The sequence below is a fragment of the Lepisosteus oculatus genome, chromosome 8 (assembly GCF_040954835.1).
Source record: "Lepisosteus oculatus isolate fLepOcu1 chromosome 8, fLepOcu1.hap2, whole genome shotgun sequence".
NCBI lineage: Eukaryota > Metazoa > Chordata > Actinopteri > Semionotiformes > Lepisosteidae > Lepisosteus > Lepisosteus oculatus.
Window position 1 is genome coordinate 49,666,908 of NC_090703.1, and position 21,607 is coordinate 49,688,514.

General features: G+C 51.1%; 1 protein-coding gene across 5 annotated transcripts in view; it reads right to left on the bottom strand.

Annotated features, from left to right (window-relative positions):
* Nucleotides 1-19,188, bottom strand: part of atp11c (ATPase phospholipid transporting 11C) — a 45,593-nt gene extending 26,405 nt beyond the window's left edge. For 4 of the 5 annotated variants that reach the window (XM_069193729.1, XM_069193730.1, XM_069193726.1 and 1 more), the window contains exons 1-3: nt 18,672-19,188; nt 1,731-1,850; nt 32-121 (exon numbers count right to left, since the gene is read on the bottom strand). In XM_069193729.1, the coding sequence (XP_069049830.1) occupies nt 32-121; nt 1,731-1,850; nt 18,672-18,698 (237 nt within the window). In that variant the 5' untranslated portion in view covers nt 18,699-19,188. The remainder of the gene's footprint in view (nt 1-31; nt 122-1,730; nt 1,851-18,671) is intronic. The other variant, XM_069193727.1, reaches the window with a different exon arrangement.
* Nucleotides 19,189-21,607: the final 2,419 nt, after the last annotated feature.

Genomic DNA, 21,607 nt, shown 5'->3' on the forward strand with positions numbered 1-21,607 from the left:
CTTCCAGGGAACATTCACATTCGAAACTCACCTGCACCAGAAATATAATGAGGAAGTAGAAATTGGCGATTCGTCTGAACTGTTCAAACAAATTCTTGGGCAGGAAGTTCCAGATGGTGTACTGCAAAACACACAACACAACAGGGTCAGTGGAAAACTGAGGCTTTCAAGCCAGCGAGTCTCCTTGGGCTAGGAGACACTCCTCCTCCTGCTCTTCGGACAAGAAACAAGATATTGTTCATAAGATTTCTGCTCTAAGGCAAGAGTCTGGGAATATATATACACACAAGAGATCAGGAGTGAAAAAACTCGCAACAAAAGCCAGAAATGGATTTTCTTTCCACACTGCTCCTGATCTGTTGGCCAGCCTTTTCAGAGTCTCAGGTATTTAATTTAATTGATTTGGATTAGCAACTTTATTAACTTAATTCGAACAGGCTTGAATGGGGGGGCGGAAGACTTTATCTAGCTCGCAGCAGCTGTTGCAGGGGTGTGACTCTGTCAGTGAAAGAGGTCAATTTTATCTCCTCCAACCTGACCACAAGCTCTGAAGTTAAGGCTGGTGCTAACAAAGGAGAGAACAGACGCAGTCTGCAGAATTAAAGCTAAAATACTTTCAGCAGAAAGAACCACTGGTTTCAAACTTGTTCTTGTGTTGTCTTTTACAACTGCTGACTCCATGCTGATAACCCAATACCAACTGTCGTAACGCACTTTTTGCACTTGAGTGTGAATGTGAAGCGAGAGAGAAAGTGGTCTAGACTTCACATCAGATAGCAGGCCGACTGATAAAATGCTGGAATCAGAGAAAAGTGTGCCTGAATGCAGAACTGAGAAACAAAGAGCGGAGAAAAGCCCTAACACAGGCAATAAAAGGCCCTTGTGATTCAGACCTGCTGGGGAGTAATTAAGTTTTTAAACAGCCTCGCAGCAGGGGCATTGATTGGAGATCGACGGCAGAAACCTCCATCCTCCTGCAGGACTGCGGTAAAACCCCCAGCCCCCCCACCCCCACACACTGCGCCGATCTTGTGGTGGGGAGGGGAGGGGAGGGTGGGGGCACTTCTATAGAGGCTAAACTGAACTCTGACACTGTTACACAGCAGCTCTGACAGGGCATACATAGATAACCCCCATTTATCTATTTAAATATTCACCATTCACAACTACCTGCAGGTTTAGCTTTTTTTTTTTATTTGAACGGTCTACACCGCCAGCCTCCTCTCCAGAGAGGAGCTGGGAAGCAAAGGCTGTGGCCACCCTGAACCCGAACGGAACAGCACCATCACCACCCAGGAGCTCCAGAGCTGCAGCAGTTTAAAACATGGTCAAGCCGAAACTCCGGCTTCTTTCAGGAAATGGCTGGACAAAATTATTGGGTTAATTATCAACTGGCAAACAAATAAGGCAGCTGGCCTCCTCTCCTTTGTAACCTTTCTTGTGTTATTCTCTTTTTAAGGCCCAAGGAGGCAGTGAGAGCAAGGCAAGATAAAGTGTGTTGTTGTTTTTTTGGAAGGATGTTTTCCCCGAACTCTGGAACTGGATGTCTTTGTGGGCGGCCTGCTTTGTTCTAGCTCTGGGGAGGAAAGGCACATCCCCCCTCTCCCACTGGCCCACTCTCTCACTGGCCGACTCCCCCCCCAGCATCCCACTCTCCCACTGGCCGACTCCCCCCCAGCGTCCCACTCTCCCACTGGCCCACTCTCCCCACCCCCCGGCCCATTTCCTACCTTGGAGGAGACGATCCTGTTGTCGCAGAACTTGGGCGGAATGAAGGCCTCTGTGTCGGACCAAGGCCCGTGGCCGACGTGTATCGTCCTGCTGTCCACTCGCCTCTCGTCCCTGCCGAACTGCGGGGGGGGGAAGGCAGCGATGAACTGATTGTGCGTCAGACGGCTAAAACCCCACACGCATCTTACTTGCTCAGCAGATCAAACAAAGATAAATACATCAGCTGTGTCTTACCTAGCAGAAATGATCAAATAAGCCCAGCTCTGCTCAGTCCTGCCCACCTATGGGGTGCCACAGGACAATGCCTTGTAATCTACTCTGCTATTCATTGCCGCTAAAGCTCGGACAAGTTGGCATTAACCTGGCATTTATACAGATCATCATCTGAAAAGAGTCCTCTGCTGCCTATTTCTACTAAAAGATAACAAGACTAGAGAACTGGACGAGCTGGACGGTAGTCTAGTTCCTGATAACTAGCACGCCATATTATCTTTCCTAAACGTAGACATCGCTCATCTGACAGACTTCTGCTCATATTTTCAATCCCACACCAGTCTTAGGAGGTATTTGACATCATGCCTGAATTACACCTGCAGTTAATAACTGGCATTCGTAAACGCTTTTGTGGCTTAATTGACACACTTTATAGCTGGGGTAAAAAAAATGAACAAAAGTCTCCATCTCGTATGAAAACACTCATTTTACATTAATTGAACAAATCACACATTCTGAAGTGGTGCGCAAAGAATGAATGAAGAGACAACAGGTGTTTGTGACAGGAACACAGTTTAATTAAAAGACTGAGACCAATCTTTGGTCAAGTTGTTCAGGAAGTGGGAATGTAGAGGCTAAGGTCGTTCGGAATAGCACCTATCTTAGCTTGCTTTCTAATGAAGACACTGATGAACGTTACTGGTCTCGCTTATTTATCATTACCCCCTGTTTCTCATGGAGTTAAAGCCACTTTAGACACCAGGACCTTCTCTGCCTGATGCTGGGCTGAAAAACGTCCAAAGAATTCTGGCTGAGTTACGCAGTTATGCAGAATTAACGCAACATGGAATAAACACTTCCAGATGGAAATGAGTCCTGAACGCTCTTAATGCCCTTTGGGTCATTTGTAATTGACGTGCAATGTGATTAAACTGGTGTAACCACACCAACAACCCCAGGCCTCCTACTCGGTCAATATTCCCAGATTATGGTCCATCTTCTGGAACGACATACTGTGTCAACATGTATCCAGGGGGTCAGGGCTTGTTTAACTACACGTCTTCGCGTCTGGGACTTGAATCCTGTTTGTTGCTACTGTAGACAAAAAAAATCAATAAAAACATTCCACCCATTCTTCCATCCATTTTCATTTTCTAAGTGTTTTATCCAGCGACGCCAAGATAAAAACATCTTGTTCCCGGAGATCAAATGCCCTGAAGATTTTTCCCCACTTTTATCCACCTTTCCACAGATTTAACAGAACACAGCCGCCGCGCACAGCAGGCGCTGCTGTTAAAGGCACATCAATGGCCGGGCTCCCCAGGAGCAAACACTGAGCACAAACAGGACACAGAGGGGACCTCCCCCTGGTTATTGTTCAGTGCTCTTGGCCTGAAACCTGGCTCGCTCCAAAGCCACAGCTGCCCTGGAGCTCTGGATGCAGACTTCCTGCATGATGCAGACTGAACTTCTATGGAGGCAAAGGCACAGCATGTGGGAAAACACTCCCTGTTTTCATCCAACTCCCCCCGCCAGACAGCCACCACCGGGACAGGCCCACACTGCTCTCTCTCTCTCTCTCGCAGCGCCCAGACGGCAGAAAGCCAGCCATCCTGGGGTCGCTGAGCGGGTAAAGGAATTAGACCTCTTCTGGAAATACCGACATGCCTTCACTCCTTTCTCTAGCTTACTAGGGAGTATTGTTCCTCCCTGTATGGTCAAGGAAGAGAAAACCCTCCTCTACATTCCTGCAAGAGCTCAGAGGGGCCAGTGTGTGCGCGCTGTCTGTGCTGCGTATGTGGCTGTTACAACCTGCAGCGATCGAGAAGCTCTTGGCCACGAGTGGTCAAAAGCTGAAATACAGAAATCAGCAGAAACCCCCCGATGACTTTTCATTCATACGTGATGTTGCAATTCCTACCTCTGTTTTCACTTAAGAAGTCGATCTTCACTCTTCCGAGCCGGGCCCTCGTAACAGCTTTGCCGAGAATCTTTTCTCACATTGTCTTCTATGAGGAATTTACTTCTCTTTTTTTTTTGACTACATTTGAACTTTTTTTAATAAGGAAAAACAGGTGTGTGCGTGTGCGCGCGTTTAGTGCAGATTGTACAGGATAGTACCTAATGTTTATGCATTTCCTAACAGCTGTAAGGATGTAACTACTAGGCATACTAAACATCATGCTCTAAGAGACTGACAGCGCTCTCTGGTATATCAGCTATGGCCACTATAAAACCTAACGCACCCGGTGTTTTAGAAAAACAGAGCACACATCTTCTGAATTCTGGTCTAACTGGCAGCAGCCTATTTTGGAAAAGCAGCCCACTGAAACAATACCAAAAGGTACATTATATCAGACGATGTGCACTATAACACACAGATACTGTACACAACAAGTGCTTCACTCCCATTTCTGGAACAGAGGAGGAAGGAGTGCTGTCAATTCTGTCCAGGAAAAATAAACATTCTCCAGTGATAGATTCCAGAGGACACTTTTCCAAAGGTTTCATGGAATGAACAGCTCTGCATGTATTACAGAGAGCACATCCAACTTGAACAAGGAACCAGCACATAAGTAAGGACCCTGCAGGAAGCCCCTGCAGCCCGGCTCTTGGGAATAAGAGCTAACTAGAGGGAAGAAGAACAGGATGAACACAGCCCCAGGTCTTCCCAGCTCCGGACTCGATAATCAATCAAAATGTTCAGGATCTCAAGACGTAAGAGGCCACACAGTGCTGTGATGCAGTACGAAAGCCTGCTTTTATTCCCACTTAACATTCCGAGTGGCTCCCATTTCCTCTGCGTTTTATTCCGGAGTGTAGAAAACGCACTGCTGTTAATAATTAACAGACCGAGGAAGACCACCTCAGTGCCCAGGCTACACCGCCTTCAATAAAGCACAGCTGACGAGGGCTGCAGGGACTGAGGAAAGAAGACCTGTCACGACCGGATTGTCCAACGCATTTTCAAAGTGCTAGCAGTTTGGTTGTTCTCAGTAAGAGCTTCTGCACATTTAACACACTGTGGTGCATCCGACACCCTCGTAGCTAAAAATGTAAAATCACACCCCCAATACAACAGCACGCAACAACCTGCGACTGTGGCAGTACTGAGGAAACACCAGCAATAATGCAGATAGAAAGAGCTAGAATTTCAGCACAGATACCAGACAGTTAGGCGAGTGCCTGGGCCAGGAACAGTGATGAACTGTAGATCTCTAGGAGGGTTTAAGGGGCAAGACAAGAAGAGCTTTTAAGGGAAGCTATAAAAAAGGCAAACCAAATGTTAGGATGCATAGGTAAAAGTGTATAATTTAAATCAAGAGATGCTAAGTTAATATTGTAAAGGCAATCATAAGAGCTCTTACAGAATACTGCGTGTAACTGTGGTCACCTCATAAGAATAAAGCAATGGCTGCCGAGTCGCATTCAGATCAGTCAGAGAAGAGCAAACAGATACATTCTGGGGCTTCAATATTGTCCGGCACTAGTCGTCAGCACAGCCTACGTGAGGACCTGATCCAGGAATTTTAAATCCTCACAGCAAACACAAAGTCAACCCAGTGAACCTCAGCATCAGCAATGAAAAACAGCTAGAGGTCACCAGTGGAAACTACGGGGAAACGCATGTAAATCCGAGATTAAGAGGGGCCAAGTTACCCAGCTGAGATGTTGAAGTCAATGTCCGGGTTCTTATTTTAAGAAAGAGCTGGATGAAATCCTGGGATCAATTAGCTACTAACTAAACAGAGGACCAGCTGGGCCGAACACCTTTCCCGTGTGCTTCTGTCGCAGGCGGGAGCTGCCTGCTGCCCCCTCTCTTCATGCGTTTAGGGCTCACCTGCTCAGAGGTCAAGGGGCACCCCTTGGGGGTCTGCAGGCGAGGCGAGCTGCGCCAGTCTGCCCCCCCGCCGCCCTCCCTGGCAGTGCCAGTGTGAAAGACAGACACTGGTGTGAGAGAACAGGCGAGCAGGCAGGAAGGTCAGCGGATTCGCTCGCTGGGGACTGCTGTACGAGCAGCTCCTGCAGGAAGATCTCTTCACCAGCACCCGCCCTGCTGTACAAATACCACAGCCCCGAGTTTCAGGTCAGTCAGGAACCTTAAAGCAAAGGTGCCTACACGGATGTCAGCATTACCTGTCTTATCTCCGACTTGTCACGTACTGCACCCATGTGAGATTTAGGATTGCACAACTAACCAGCCGACAGAATTACAGAGGGGCCTAAATTCAGCCCATCCACCAGTCTCAATCTACAAAGCCAGTATTTGAAGGGGCCGTGTATTTTCCTGAGGCCTCTTCCTTCCAACCAGTTTAAACCCACTGTCCAGTAACGTTATGCATTAGGGATGATGAAATTTTGATTTCTGCTTGGTTACTGCTTACTGTTCTTTAATAATAATTCCTAATATAATAATAACAACAACAACAACAACAACACACAGAAAGGCACCCAGCTCCCTGTGTCATCAGAAGGACAACACCTCCTGCAGCACAGTGTCCACAGTCATCATGCTGGGGCACTGGATTGGATATTCTGCTCCAGAGGGTTGAGCTCCCCCTACTGGTCCAGCACTGGACCCCCTACTTTCCAGGCTTGAGATCTGATGAGATCAGGCTGCTCGGCGGTGCTACAGGATGGGGACAGACAAGACAGATAACCCCTTTATTCCAGCCGGCAGCTTCCGATGGACTTGGGGGAGAGCGATGGTCAAGACCCCAAGACCCACAAGGCACGGTTTTGCAGCTGCACCTCCAGCAGTTAGCCTTTTATACTGGGACTCCTGCAGCACGCAGGAGCTCTCCTGTGGATTTGCGATCGGGGTCCGACATCTGCGTGAAGACCGCTCGGCAGCTCCTCGAACCCCTGCAGCTGGAGGCAGCAGTCGGCGGCGTGAGCTCTTTTCTGGGCCAGGCTTTCCAGCAGAGGGCCCCGGTACCCGTCAGGAGACGCCTGGGTTCCCCCTTGAGGCAGCAGAAACCCCCAGCAAAGCAATGTCTCAGGGGCCACTCCCTAGGGCTGCCTGAACTATTAGGATATGAAAGCATTTCCAGGGGGTAATAAAGCCCAGCCTGCTTCGTCTAGGAAGCACTTTCGCGGGAACCTACCCTCAGCCCTCAATCAGTCCTTTGCACTGTTCTTAGGCAGCAGCTTGGCTCGGGCTGCGACCCCTCTCCTCATTCCCTTATCTCCCAATCTCCCACTAATCAACATCCCCGAGGACAACGGCCTCCACCTGAAGGCCAGCACGTCTCCGCCCAGATCCGCCCCTCCCCCCCGCCGGTTCCCAATCCGGGAACGCAGCAGCGTAACCTTCCCAAACAGGCTCTGAAAAACATGCGGGCGGCAGACACAACAAATGAGCTTCCCACTGAGCTTTAGAGGCGTTTCGCATCAAGTGTGATCGGACTGACAACAACCTGCACTTCTGATGACACCGCTGTATCGTGTGGTAGACCCTCCTGTGCCGAGCGAGATTCACCAGGCTGCTTTCTCCAGTCTGGACAAGGAGGGCTGGCATTGCAACCAGACCGCTACCTACCAGCCTCCACGCGTACTCTTTACCCAGTGGCTGACAATCAGCCGTCTAAGTGAAGGACACTGACAAATCCCTCTCATCTCTCATCACCAATAATAATTATTATGCAGCTCATCTATTAAGAGGCTCCAGACAGGGAGATAAAGAAAGGACACTTTATCTCCACAGCTCCTGGCACAGCCTGACCTCAAACGCCCAGCATAGTACAACAACAATACCCCCCCCCCCCCCCCCCCCCATTTGAAGACCAGTGCTGGCATCCTGCTACCTCATTCCAGAAGCCCAGAGCAGAATGTCACCAGCATGTGAGGAATCAGAGGCTCCCGCTCTCTTTTCTGGATCGGATCCCCCTTAATCCCCCCTAAGCAGTCTGGCATGCACATCCCCGAGTGCCACACGAGCCTGGCAGGTCAAAGTCCTGTCCTGCACTGTGCCACCTGCCCCTCTGAGTGCCAGTGCCTGAGCCCTGCTGGAACACGATTAGAAGCTCGTTTCTTCCGTCTCTGCGTTTCTGATTTTATCTACAGCGCCGTGGTGCATTTGCTGACGCATAATATCTCCCTTTCCTGTTAAAAAAACGCTACTTTGTCTACAAGTGCATCGAGTCATCATTCATGGTTTTGAAGAGGCTGTTCCGGCTTGGATTACACACAAAAAAAGATGAAGACGGAAGTTTAAGCACTTCTAACAATGTCACTAATAACATGCCTGATCATCAAGGTAGTCCTCCGGCTATCTTCCACAATCAGGAAGAACGCACACGAAACGCACTGTAGCAACCACCTGAGTTTCAGGTTTTTTCCGCGGTTCATAAGCACGCGCAGTCTTCCATCTCGGCGCCGAGTGCTGGAGTACAAGGAACCCAATGGGTTCTCCTGTTGTGAGCACTGGAACCCCGAATCGCTAGGACCACAAGACGAACTGCCAGGCCTCTGCCCTGCCCAGAACACCGCCAGCTGAGGGCCACTGGCCCTGTTTTGCAATGCAAACGACTGTTTTCAAGACAGATGATGCATTCAAATCAGGAGAGAGTGAAATGAATGGCTCATTTTTTCCAGAGGAGAACAGTGAAGCGTTCCTAGGGGAAAACTCCAACCCATCCTCTGTCTGCTTGAACTCACATTTACAGCCCTGAACTGTTCCTAAGCTAGTCAGAGGGTTAATCATTGTCATAGCAAGGAGAAAACGCTGGAGGGTGAAGTTTTTCGGCCAGCCAGAGAGACGGGGGACCTGAAAGTCCCTGTGTGAGTGTCTGACTTAGCCTGCAACAGAATCACATCACAGGATATTTCTACATGTCCAGCTCTTTTCAACACTAAGACTGGTGCTGTTGGGTTGAAAAACAGACTTCAGAAATAACGCCATTTTATGTTTTACTTTAAAAACATCCTGATTCAACTGAAAAAGCCAGGGACATATGTTCAACACGCTCCTGCTTCTAACTGACAGGCACATGGAGTCCATCAGGGACGCGATATAACAGAGACACTAGGACAGAGGTCAGTCACAGTGCCCAAGCAGGGTCACAAAAGAGACGACTGCTTGATGTGTAAAAGCTTTTTTCCCCAAGTGACTTTGTCTCCTCTTCGTGGGTTTAAAACACCTCTGACAAGGCTGAACCACCACTGACCCTTTGGCATTGGAGGTGGGAGCATTTGCTTAGAGTCGAGTAGGTGGACAGCACTCATCCGGACTCCGGAAACAAGAGGCCCGGTCAAATCTGCTCTCCGATTGTAGCCCAACGACGGCAGGGGAGACCACCAGCCAGCCAGCCTCCATCTGAGGAGACTACAGTAGAGCTCACAGCCTGGACTTCCAGGGCCTGAGGACAGCCTCTGGACTGGCACCTGTCTTCATTCCTTCTAGTGCAGCCCGGCTGGGGCCCAGATTAATGCCCCCACTTTTCCTGAGCAATCAAAAACCTCTCTTCTGACAGTACAGTCAGGAAATACTTCACTCTCTGAGATCCGCTGTGCATCCAGATCGTTTACACAGTATTCCTAACTTAGACAGGTTTTATGCAAATAAATTACAAAGTCAAGAAATCATAAAACGCCACACTGGCCCTTATCATTGGAACAGCTATAAACAAGAGGAGGCCCTTTCTTCAGTGGCCACAAGCTAGGTTGTGAGAGGATCTCATACAGCGGTTTATTGAAAGTAACCAGATCAACTTTAAGGACAACATGCTGGGCAGCTTGTTCCACACTCCTACTACAACCTTTGTACAAATAAGTGCCCCTCTGTTTGCCATTTTAAATGCACCTTGTTTCCCCATATTTTCCAAAGAGTGTCAATTTATCTGATTCTGAACAAACGAAGATCTCTTCACGGGCTTCTAAGATCACACAACGTTCTCTGCTTTTAATTTGAACACTGTCCAGGGCTGATGTCCTCACCAGGGAACTGAAACTTCTCGCTGCATCCAAAGACCAGTCACCAGCGCCGTACAAATGAGGGTTTTGTTTTGGCCCTCTTCCTCATTTGCTTGCTCGGGTACAGCAGAGACAAATGATTTGCTTAATAAGAGCAATGATTACTTACAAGAACAACTTGAGGACAGGCAGGATTGCCGGTGTAGCTGTGTAATGAGGAGGCTGTCTGGGCTCTCCACACCTCACCCCTGCAGCCTCGGCTGACAGGCCTTCCCACAAGCCTCCTGAGGAGCCAGGCTCAGCGCACCCGCGTCAGGTCTACACCTGCCTGAGCCACTGAGCCTTGCCCTTACCAGGAGGTAAGCCTGGCAGGAGGGGCAGTGGACAGGCCTGGACAGCTGTGGACATGGGAGGCTGCAGTGCTGCAGGTTTCGATGGCCTCTCATCCCCACAACCCAAAAAACGTGCAGCTCGGTCCAGGCATCACATAATGCATCAGTATGGTGCAACCACACGAGCCGAATGGACTGAACGTCCACGCCTCGCATCTCTAGCCGTGCACTGCGATGCTCCTCCGAAACCCAGGTGCAACAGAGACCCAGACCTGGAAGCCCTTCAAGTCCTTTTGCATCAGGCTCAGCCAGTTACGATGAAGAAACTGACTTCCCTCTCAGTATTTCTGACCTAGGTGTGGCGTCCTCTGCCAGACACCCCAATTAAAGGCCACTGCCTTCCACCCACCTCTATTGCCAAAGAGGGCGGCCTGACCTGCTCCTCCAGCTGGTTCTCCACCCTGGTATTTAGGGATTTATTTTCACTGGCGTGAAATTTATTTTTGGAAAAATGTGCTGTACCACTGCTATTATCTTGATGTCTGCTCTCAACTTCCTTCTCCCTTATTTATCAAACTCAACGCAACCAAATACAGGTTAACAAGGTCATCACTGCTTACAGTGACTTTTTCCAAACACTTGCTTCTTTTATTTACTGTTAATCAAAACCTGCTTCAATCTAGCACTGTCCATGTACCCACATTACCATTCCTGGGACTACGAGAAACAACAGTCATACCGAGCAGGTGGCATGGGAGTGTTCTAATAAAGCCGTCCCTGCTTCTTGGTTTCTGAACAGCAGACACACACCATGACATTGCGAGTTGCCAGCTGTAGAACAGCCACAGCCTACCGCCTGCTCAACAGAATTGCCCAATTATTTCATCAGCAAAAACCCATGCTGCACCCAGACAGCTCAGTGCTCCACATCCCTGCAGACTCACAGAGGGAAGCTGACACAGAAGACGCACTGAGGCTGAAAAACTGGAACTCACTGACAATGTAAAAAACAAAAGACAAGTAGATTGCTTTAATTAAAACAAAAGGCCCACCTACTTTAAATGAGTTTGATAGAGGAGGCGATTTTATTTCTATTTTAAATGGCATTTATTTCAGAGCTTTATGCACAATTCCAACACAAACAGTGACCGAATCCAAGACTTAATCGAAAGGCATTTCCTTAGGAAACAAGGGGAAAACGGACTTTAGAAAGGGAGATTCGATAGCTGCAAACACCAGATAGCACAGCTCATTTTTAATCAAATAATAATTTACCTCAACATCTATATGCTAGATACAACATTCTCTTGCGCAAAGGCTGTCTAAATTCCACCTTATTATCCTCCGAGTTCAAGAACCAACATGTTCAAACTGTGCTGCAGGGAGGAATGTTCAAAATCCATCAACTAGAGATAACAAGTGGCCTTGACACACTACAAAATTGGAAAGAAGAACTTGTTGGGTGGCTTCAGTCTTACACAACCCCCGTCACTGGCAATACCTCTGAGAGCGCGAAGAGTGACATCGGGAAAGTGCCTTCAGCCTTTCGCAAGCTCGCACGCAGGCTCGAGAGCCCAGGAGACCTTCGTCAGAGCTCGCTGAGCTCGCCCCTTCTGGGCTGGACAAGGGGGGCCGGGGTCCACACAAATAGGCGGGTTGTGCAAGGGGGGACTTGGCTCGCGTGAGAGCAAGTGACGAACAGCCCGCCTTGACACCGAGGAGAACCTCACACAGGAGGGAAAACTCCAGGGAGGAAATAAATAGTGGGAGCAGTTTGGATAGAAAAGCAATGCATAAGTGCACTGATTGTTTATTAAGATCATCAACATCATGATTATTATTACTCAGCTGTTGTTATTATTAATAATATCTCACACTGGACCTAAGGTTTCGACTGGGGGCCTGCAGGAACGTGAACACAGCTGGAAGAGCTGGGGAAGCCGACACTGCGCTGGGAGAGTTGTGCTTCCTGCGGTCGCCCGTTTGTCTCTTTGAGAAGAAACCCGCGCTCTGCTGCTAGACACGGTGCTCCCCAGGAGGCCAGCCCGAAGACAGGTCTCGATCTTCTCCATTCACAGCCAACGCCTTCGCGTTGCACTGACTTTAACACCACAGTTAGCGCTTTTTTCCCTGCAGGACCTTCTGATACAGACAGGGCTGGAGAGGGAGAACGTCCAACTCCTGGGGAAAAGCTTCATCAATGTACGGTATGAACGAAGGAACAGGGCTCTGTTTTTACAGGCATTCCTACTGGCTAGGGGGGACCGAGAGAGGCAGGGAGCTGTTCAGAAAAGAGTGAATCACTGAAGAGTACAAAACGCAGGAAGAACACAGCTGGGCTGCCAGTTAGGACCTCACTTGTAGCAGCAAGCAGAGCCTCTGGGAACCATCACCACCCCCCGTCCGCTTTCCGAAGACGCAGAACGGCTGCGCGGACACCCTCAGCGCTGCACGAGAGGGCTCACGGACCCTGACCACGACACTGCTGAGCTCAGGGACGCTGGCTGCTGCTCCAGTGCTCCAACACTCCGCTCACTCCCCAGGGGATGTATTTATTAGGCTTTATCCGATGCGGAAGGACTCCGGCTCTCCGATTTCATTAACGGGGGGCAGGGGCCAGCCGGGAGACAGGAGAGATGTTGAAGTAAGCAATTCTGTCCTGATCCCCGGGTCCAGGACGAGACAAATGGCTGCAAAACGGATCTGCAAAGCTGTCATCAATAAGCACCAGCCTCCCCTGACAGCACCGAGTATAAATCAGGAAGCAGCACAGGCGCAGGCTGCGTGCCCCCACCTGGGAAATCGTGCACCGCCCGGGGTCACCACCACAGGGCTCGGTCCCTCTCCCCCCTAGTCGGGCATGAGGCGCTACTATGGTCTGGGATGGTTTTTTGTCCATCAGCGCGCACACACACGCACGCACACACACACACCCTTCATACTACAATTTGAAAACGAGCCATTGTCAAGGGGGGCACTGCAGAGGCAGAGTGTGGGTGGCTTTTTGCTAAATAAGACCAGCCCATTTCCCCTCTCACCACCGATTCCTGCAGACTCTCACTGGCTGGCTGGCTAACCGGGGAACTGTGTCCTAGTCACAGCAAACTTGGCCGAACGCGTTTGTATTCATAACGTCTTAGGTGAGGAAATGGCAGGAATAAATACAAATCACTGATTGAACTTGCCTCTTGTCACCCCTCCCAGACTTTTGTTCTTAACTCCTTTCGACTGCCGCTGCCTGCGCGAACTGCAGTCCCCCACTGCAGCCCACTGGCCCGACCGAGAGGGGGCAGCCTGACACCAGTGCCATGACCGACCAGCTGACACGTTTACAGCCCGTCTGCCATAGTGCGTGGAGTGGACTAGCTCACACAGCACATACGGTACAGAAGCAGACAGTGCGCTATAACCAGCAATCAGCTTTCCTTTATAAATAATTCAAAATGGAAGACAAATTAATGATGTTATGCAGCTAGTTTTATAGCGTGCAACAACCAAGAACTGTGGCCATCAACCAAGCCTGGTAAGTACTGGTCTAATTATAGAAACGTTTAAAAAGCAGAACTCATTTCCCACATGCAACCTGTGGTTTCCTGCAGAAACAGGAACAGGGAGCCCCTCATGCCTTTAGCAGCCCGGATCCCAACATGGGACATGCACAAGGGACATGTGAAAAGTCCGAGTCGCTCTGACGGGAAGGTCTGGTGAAAGAGGCTGTTGAGCACGCTCATCGGCACGGTCCAGCTTTCACACCCAGCCCTGCCAGTGAAGCTCAGCCTCCAGCAGCTAGGCCACAGCCGTAAGCAGCTAAAAAGGAAGGCGGTTTCTAAAAAAGAGTGCCCCGCACTGTCAATGTACCACAGCCTGTGAACAGGAGAGTCCCAGGCAGGGACAAGAGCACAGGGCTGCTTTTCAGAGCAGATAAGGAACCACTTGAAGAACAAAAGCGACTAAAAATAATCAAGAAGCAGAGGTTAAAGACTGGAAGTGCTTGCAAGCTACTACACTTAAAACCACAGTCACACATCAAACACACGTGGTGCTGGCATGAAACTCCATAATTAACAGTTGGGGAGACAACTTTAGAACTCCTCGGGGGCTGGACTTCAAATGTCTCTTCACAAGAGCTCCAAAAGCAGGGGCTCGGCATTTAAGACCCGTCTGCTCTGGGCACTGCCAAACCATTTTTCCCCCCCCACTAAAACAAGGTGGGAAAGACCCTTCTTTACAAAACGCTGGCAGTGAAACAACTGAACGGGAAGGTTTTTCCAAAGCAGGACCCACAATGACTTATGACTGCACTACCCAGTGGAAGCAAACCCATACCCAGTTTCTGAGGACCTGCTTGAAACAGAAACCACCACATCTTCCTCAGGGGCAGGAAGAGGCGACAGCAAAAAATAAAGAGAGCGGGAGGGAAGAGTCGACTGTCCCAGCAGGTGAGGGCCTTGGGAATCCTGTCTTTTTCTTTTCTTCAATGTGTCCCAGACATCCTGGGCATTGAATGAAGGGCAATAAGGGAAACCCATCACCATGAAATAAATATAAAATACGAAATAGCTCCGACCTCCTTCTTCCTTTCAATTGTGTCAATTCTGCTGTTTAAAAAAATCTGTATTGATAAGCGAAAAAGAAAAAGAAATCCGACCTGGGAAGACAGGGGCCAGCAGAGGATTTCGGATTGGGCCTGTGATTGTGCTGTGCATCTCGGCCAGTTCACCAGCTCAGCTCGGGCTGGCAGGAGGCTGTTACCGCTGCGGTGAGATGCCGGGACCCAGGTGCGCAGCTGAGGGCCTGTGATCTAGAGTTCTTTCAGGATCGATAATAAGAATGATGATCCTCTTGCTACCCTTCAAAACACGACGGGAGACTGCAAACTGAGAGATGCTCATTGTTCAGCTGTGCAGCAGCTGGTCTGTACAGGACACCTCTCTAACTGACCATGCCAGGCCCCTACGGCCAGATCCCCGCTGGGCTGGGCTGGGCTGGAGGGGGTGAGCCCGCCGGGCTGGGCTGGGCTGGAGGGGGTGAGCCCGCCGGGCTGGAGGGGGTGAGCCCGCCAGGCTGGAGGGGGTGAGCCCGCCAGGCTGGGCTGGGCTGGGCTGGGCTGGAGGGGGTGAGCCCGCCGGGCTGGGCTGGGCTGGAGGGGGTGAGCCCGCCGGGCTGGAGGGGGTGAGCCCGCCAGGCTGGGCTGGGCTGGGCTGGGCTGGAGGGGGTGAGCCCGCCGGGCTGGGCTGGGCTGGAGGGGGTGAGCCCGCCGGGCTGGAGGGGGTGAGCCCGCCAGGCTGGGCTGGGCTGGGCTGGGCTGGAGGGGGTGAGCCCGCCGGGCTGGGCTGGGCTGGAGGGGGTGAGCCTGCTGGGCTGGAGGGGGTGACCCCGCCGGGCTGGGCTGGATGGGGGGTGACAGGAGGAAGGCCGCTGCGGGGAGCCCGAGTCCCCCCAGAGTGAAGGGCAGGGTGAGCACGAGGGCAGCTGAACGGCCCATCGAACCCCTTCACCTCTTTTGGTAGCCGACTGATCAAGGGATCTCAGCCAGCCAGTTCCCGACTCCCACTACCCTTTGTGTAAAAAAAAAACACACCCCCTGTTTTCGTATTTAAATGAAGTGCCTCCTGCCTTTCAACCTAGGTCTTACTCTTCACCCCGGTGACTGAGTCACCAAAAGCCATTTCTGTGTGTGTGTGTGGGGAATGGCAGAAAAATGCTGATCCAAGAGCTTCTTGAAGACACTGCTTGGGCGGCTCCAACTAAAAGACACTTCCTCACGCTTCTGCGGCTCTGCCCAGCTCGTGCATTTAAAACTCACTGAAGGGCCGTCGCAGGACTTATTACAAGAGCCATCTTGTGCTGAAGATCCTCCCCTTTCATGTCAGAAGCGCTGCCCAGCTGCCTCTCCGCAACACCGCAGCTCTGTGCGCATGTGAGGCATGCAGCATACTTCAGACAATAACAAAGTGCGCTGATGACAGCAGGGCGGCTCTGCCGAACACGTTGTTCATCGCTCCTGGAATTTGCAGGGGCACGGGCCGATTTCAATAAAAGCTGAGCTGGCGTTCAAGACAATTTTCAAGAGCAGAGAGAGCCCGTGCCGTGCTGTGACCGGTCTGGTTTGGCTCTGGGAACGTGCTGGAAGGCAGCGACAGTAACGCCCCGAGCCCAGGTTCAGCCCGCTGTAAAAAGAGGGCGCTGAAGGCACGCATCGCCCATCCATTTTCTGCACCTCTTCGTCGACCACAGAGCCGGAGCCCGGGCCTGGCGAGCAGTGGGCGCACTCAGGATGGGACGCCAGCCCACTGCGGGGCACACACAGACCCACACATTCACTCCAGGGCCACCCGCCCCAGAAGCCAGTTAACCCACCTAGTCTTTGGTCTGCGGGAGGAAACCCGAGCACCCGGAGAAAACCCACGGGAACATGGGGGGGGAACATGCAAACTCCACACAGACAGCAGCCCAGGGCACCAGGGCTGCGAGGCTCATAACCACCACGCCGGTCCTGTAAGAGCGAGCGAACATCACAGCCTGTGCCCATCGCCCTGCCACAGAGAGAATCGCTTTCTTCCGTCTGAGGGCATGCCTGAGCAAACCGAACCCTGAAAATGGCGGAAACCTCCGCTCACAATCCTTCCTCCTTCAGCCCTGGGCTCCCCCTCACCCCGTTTACCCCCTTAAAGTCTGCAGGCCGGCTGCAGCCTGGCAGTCCCCCTGTGATAATCACCCGCACCAGGGTGGAACCCAGCGCTCCTCTCCAGCGAGCGTGCAGCGCTGCCACCAGGCCCGAGGCCCGAGGACGGAGGCCCGTGTTGACTTCCCAGCTGCTAGGAAAGCCAGGCGTCTAAATTTTTATCTTAGCACACCGTCTTGCGCAATGTCCCGCAGTGCTGCTGGACGCCACCCTGCTCTCACGGGGGAGCGAGCTGGACAGAGAGCACCTAGAAGAGACCTGCTCGGGGCAGGCAAGCTGGCCCTGGGGTTATCTCCAGGGCAGATCTGGGCTGGCCTCCTCCCTCACACACATTCACAACCTCTCTCACAACCGCACACGAGCACCTTGTGTGACTGTCTGGCCTCCTCTCCTCTCTTCTCCTCAGGTGCTTCTTCCTTACTCTAAGGCTCTTCGAGAAGCCACTTCTAAAGGGGCTACACAACAAAGTTTATTATTATTATTATTGCAACCTCGGAAACAGAGCAGTAAAGGCAGTAGAACTCCCTGGAAGCGCCCAGGTGTCAGGTCGCAGCCAGGTGTGTTAAATGAGCGCTCAGGACATCTTCAGGGGCGCCAAAAACAAGCCAGCCAGGAGGTGGGGGTAGCTTAGAGACACCAGCACTGCCCAGCAGTGACCGCAACCTGAACGCTGAGCTGAGACCTTGTGGTTAAACACACACACACACACACTGCCGCCGCCTGCCCTGGGAAAGCACGCAAACCCGCGCTGCTGGACAAATGGATCAAGTATAAATTAATTAACCGATCAATTAATCGTTTTAGAATTGGCTGGCGCGCACAAAGAGGCCCAAACAACGGGACGCTTGAGTAAGAGGCGACTCCGGCTCTGGGGTAAGTGACAGCGGCGCAGGGCAGTAATTACTGCGGGGAGTGGAGTGACTCACACCCCCCCCGACACCCCACTGCGCTCCGTGACAGGCGCTATTCTGGCCGCGTGCCTCGGATTGTCACGGAATTACCAACTTGTACCAACAGGCAGCTAGAGCTGGGCTTTTGCTTTTTTTTTTAAAAAAAAAAAATCAAACCCAGTCCATTCAAGGCAGGGTTCTCCATCTCCCACCGGACACCGCCGAAAGCAAAACCCGACTTCGCTGCACACACGCCGGCACACAACCCACCCGCCTCACGCACCAGAGCGGCTGGGATGAGACGCATTACAGTAAACCAGCCACACGACTCAAAGGACGAGAGAAAGCGCGCAGCCCTGACGGGGCGAAATGACAATTCAGTCCTGATCGAAGGGCAGCTATTAAGCCGCATTAGGAAATTAAATATTGAACAGCGCGGCGTAGCAAGAGGCGGCACAGCGAAGTTATCTTTAATCGTCTCTTCCCTGTTCGACTGTGTAGCGTTCCCCCGGGGAGAGAGGGATCCGAAACCGGCGACCAACGAGCCCTCGACACGCACACGCGTGGAGGGGCTGGCGGCACGCGCCCCTGGCAGGCGGGCAGGCTGTCCGTCACGGGGAAATAAACTCAAGGGAAGACATGACGCGGGTTCCCGGAGGAAGTTGCAGACACATTACAGCCAGCTGCGGCTCGGGTCTGCCACTCGGATGACTAGAAACGCGGCGCGAAACGCAGAAGGGGCGACTCTGCTCGGAGAGATACCGACTCAGAGGCTACAAATCCCGAGAGCAGCCCCTCACGATGATGGATCGCCATGCACCCGTGTGTCGGCAGTCTTCCTCGTCTTACACACCGCGCTGTGTCTGAAGTCGAGGTACAGTCTAACGTCGGGTCTCCAGTACCTACCAGCCGGTTGAACCTCCTTCGCAGCATATTGCAGCTTCTGTCTCCTCCTCGGCTCTTCTTTTTTCACTTGGTCCGAAGACACTAGAACTGCAGTTTCTTTTGTCTCGGGGTGGTGAGGGCTCGTCCTCCGTGGACGTGTGAGTGCCTGCGCGTCTCCCCTGCTCCGCTCGCTGGATCGCCGCGGCTGTGCTACATCACAGCTGTGTCCACGTCCATGCCGATTCCGACTCCCAAACCGTCCTCTCCCACTGATTTTCCGCGTTGCGGGCTGGCGGCTGTTGCTGCTGTCCTCCCCTTACAGGCGGCTCGGCTGCATCTTTCTCGGCGCCCTGTTGCTCACCCGGACGCATTCATCGCACACCAGCCTGCTTCCCCAGCGGGCGACGTATCAACCGACACGGGCAAATAAAAAAAAAAGACAAAGTTTGGATCCGAAGTCCAGCACAGTCCGGCTACCACGGCAAACTCCCCCCTCCCCTGTTCCCTGTCAAACAATCTCTACCCTCGAAGCTACCACTTCCACTTTCTGTAGCGCCGCCCCCCGACGCACGGTCGTCGCTCTGCATCATGGGAAATGTAGTTCCCCGCAGATTCTGCTGCTGGGACAAGAAAGTTCACAGAAACTTTCACAATCAGCCCGTGATAAAACCATCAAACCGATTGCAGGGGCAATAAAGGGAAAGAGCATTCCAATCTCTTTGTGTCACTGTCACGGAGGTTGCTTGTGAACCACTCTGATCCGTTTATAAAAACAACAGTCTGTAAATACGGTAAAAATAAAATATAAAAAAGTATTTTTCGTTTTTCTTTTTTTACCAGCTCCTGGTAAAAAAGCTTACAGTAGCAGTTAAAGAAATGGTCCTATCTAGATTCTGAAGTAGTACTGATATTCGTATATTTTAAAATGATTCAGTCTCAGGGGGTAAAGAAAAATATCTCCTGAAATATATTTGAAAAATCTACCAATATGAATCGCAAAGTTTCAAACGAATTGTTTTCAGTTGATTTGCATGAATAATATTTGGTGGAATAACTCATGCTTCCACCCTGCAGCCCCAAACACGGTCTCGATGGCGCAGGCACAGGCGCTGAGCGGAGCAGAGGACCGTCACCACCCCCGTCTGAGAGGAGCCCCAGTCCTGGATCACGACGGCCCTGTGTCAGCCAGCCCCCTCCAGGACCAGCACGCCCACACTGGGAGCCCCCCGAGTGGGGCTCAGCACAGACATCCTGCACGTCCGCAGACACCCATCGCACAGCGGCTGGAGAGGGGACCTGGGGGGTTTCCCAGGGGTCACGGCAGAACAGCAAGGGGCCCCGAAATAAGGCGACCCAGACTCCTGTCCCTGCGTCAACCCGTGTTCACACCACACACACGCAGTACTTGTGTGCATCTGTGTTTGTGTGTAATACCTGCGTCAACGGCACTTGATTTCACACACACACACAGACACAGACACACACAGACACAGAGAGAGAGACGTGCAGGGTCAAAGTTTAATCAACAGTAAGAGTTCAGAGACATGCCAATCCCCTGTGTATTCCAGTGTGGCTTTGAACATGCATTCTAAGGTGAAGTCTCACTGAATCTCACAATAACCTTGGAGATACAGTATGCACAATCCGAACACCTGTGTCATAACCCCACCTCAACCACCAGGCCTGAAACTGAGAAGACCACGGGGGGGGGGCCTAATCCGTCAATTTAGAGTCCTTCAAGACGTTGGGATTCCTCAGTGACAAGTGGAAACTACCTGGAAGTGCATTTAATACAGAGAACAGGAGGCACTTCTTTACACAAAGGGGTGTGGGAGTGTGGACCGAGCTGCCCTGGCTTCTTTCAGAAAACGACTAGACGAGATTCTGAAGTCAATTAGCTACTAACTAGCAAACAAGCTAGACAGTCCAGACAGCCTCTCCTCGTTCCTCTCTTATTGTAGCAAATAATACCTAAAGATATGTCCGGGGCTCTAAACCGATGTGAAACGACTTGGTATTTTAAAAAACAAATGTCTCCAATATATTCAGTCCTCTCAAAAATAAACTAATGAGATAACTTTCTGTCAGTAGAAGGTATTTCAATTTTTATGACGTGAAATATTTCCAGATCGCATTAAATGAAAAGTTCACTGGAAAGAGAAGAAAAGTAAAATGTGTGATTTTGTTGTACACAAACGTTAGGTACAATGATTTTAGTTTGCTTTTACCTCCCCGCCGTGGCCTTTTTAGGTACTGCAAAACCTTCCCTTTATTTCGCAACTGAAGGGAAGTAATGACATTTCTTCCCCTTTGACAGGCGTTTTCTGCAGGTTTCCGTGTCTGTCTTTACGAATAGAGGAAACACTGATTTCTCAGTAGGAAGTGAGACAGATGTGCAAAACGCCTCTTCCTCGAAATCGGCGTTATTCTCCCATAAATACAAAAGCTAGACTTGGCCGAGGAAAAAGGTGGATCATCCAGGTGGGGCTGCACATTGGTGGTGGTGGAGGGGATCTCCATTACCGCTTTGAGTGGAGTGTCCAGAAAAGCGCTATATAAGTGTAAGCAATTATTATTATTATTATTTTAAAAAAGCTCCCCTGCGTGGGTATTACTATAAAATGATCAGTAGGGGCATCAAATCGAAGCCCTAAAGTATATAGGGTATAACCCCGACGTCCTGGCCAAATTTCCCATTGGCCATAACCAATCATGGCCTCCTAATCATCCCCATCTATGAATTGGCTTCATTACTCTGCTCTCCTCCCCACTGATAGCTGATGTGTGGGGAGCATTCTGGTGCACTATGGCTGCCGTCGCATCATCCAGGTGGGGCTGCACATTGGTGGTGGTGGAGGGGAGACCCCATTACCTGTAAAGCGCTTTGAGTGGAGTGTCCAGAAAAGCGCTATATAAGTGTAAGCAATTATTATTATTATTATTAATTATTAAAGAAT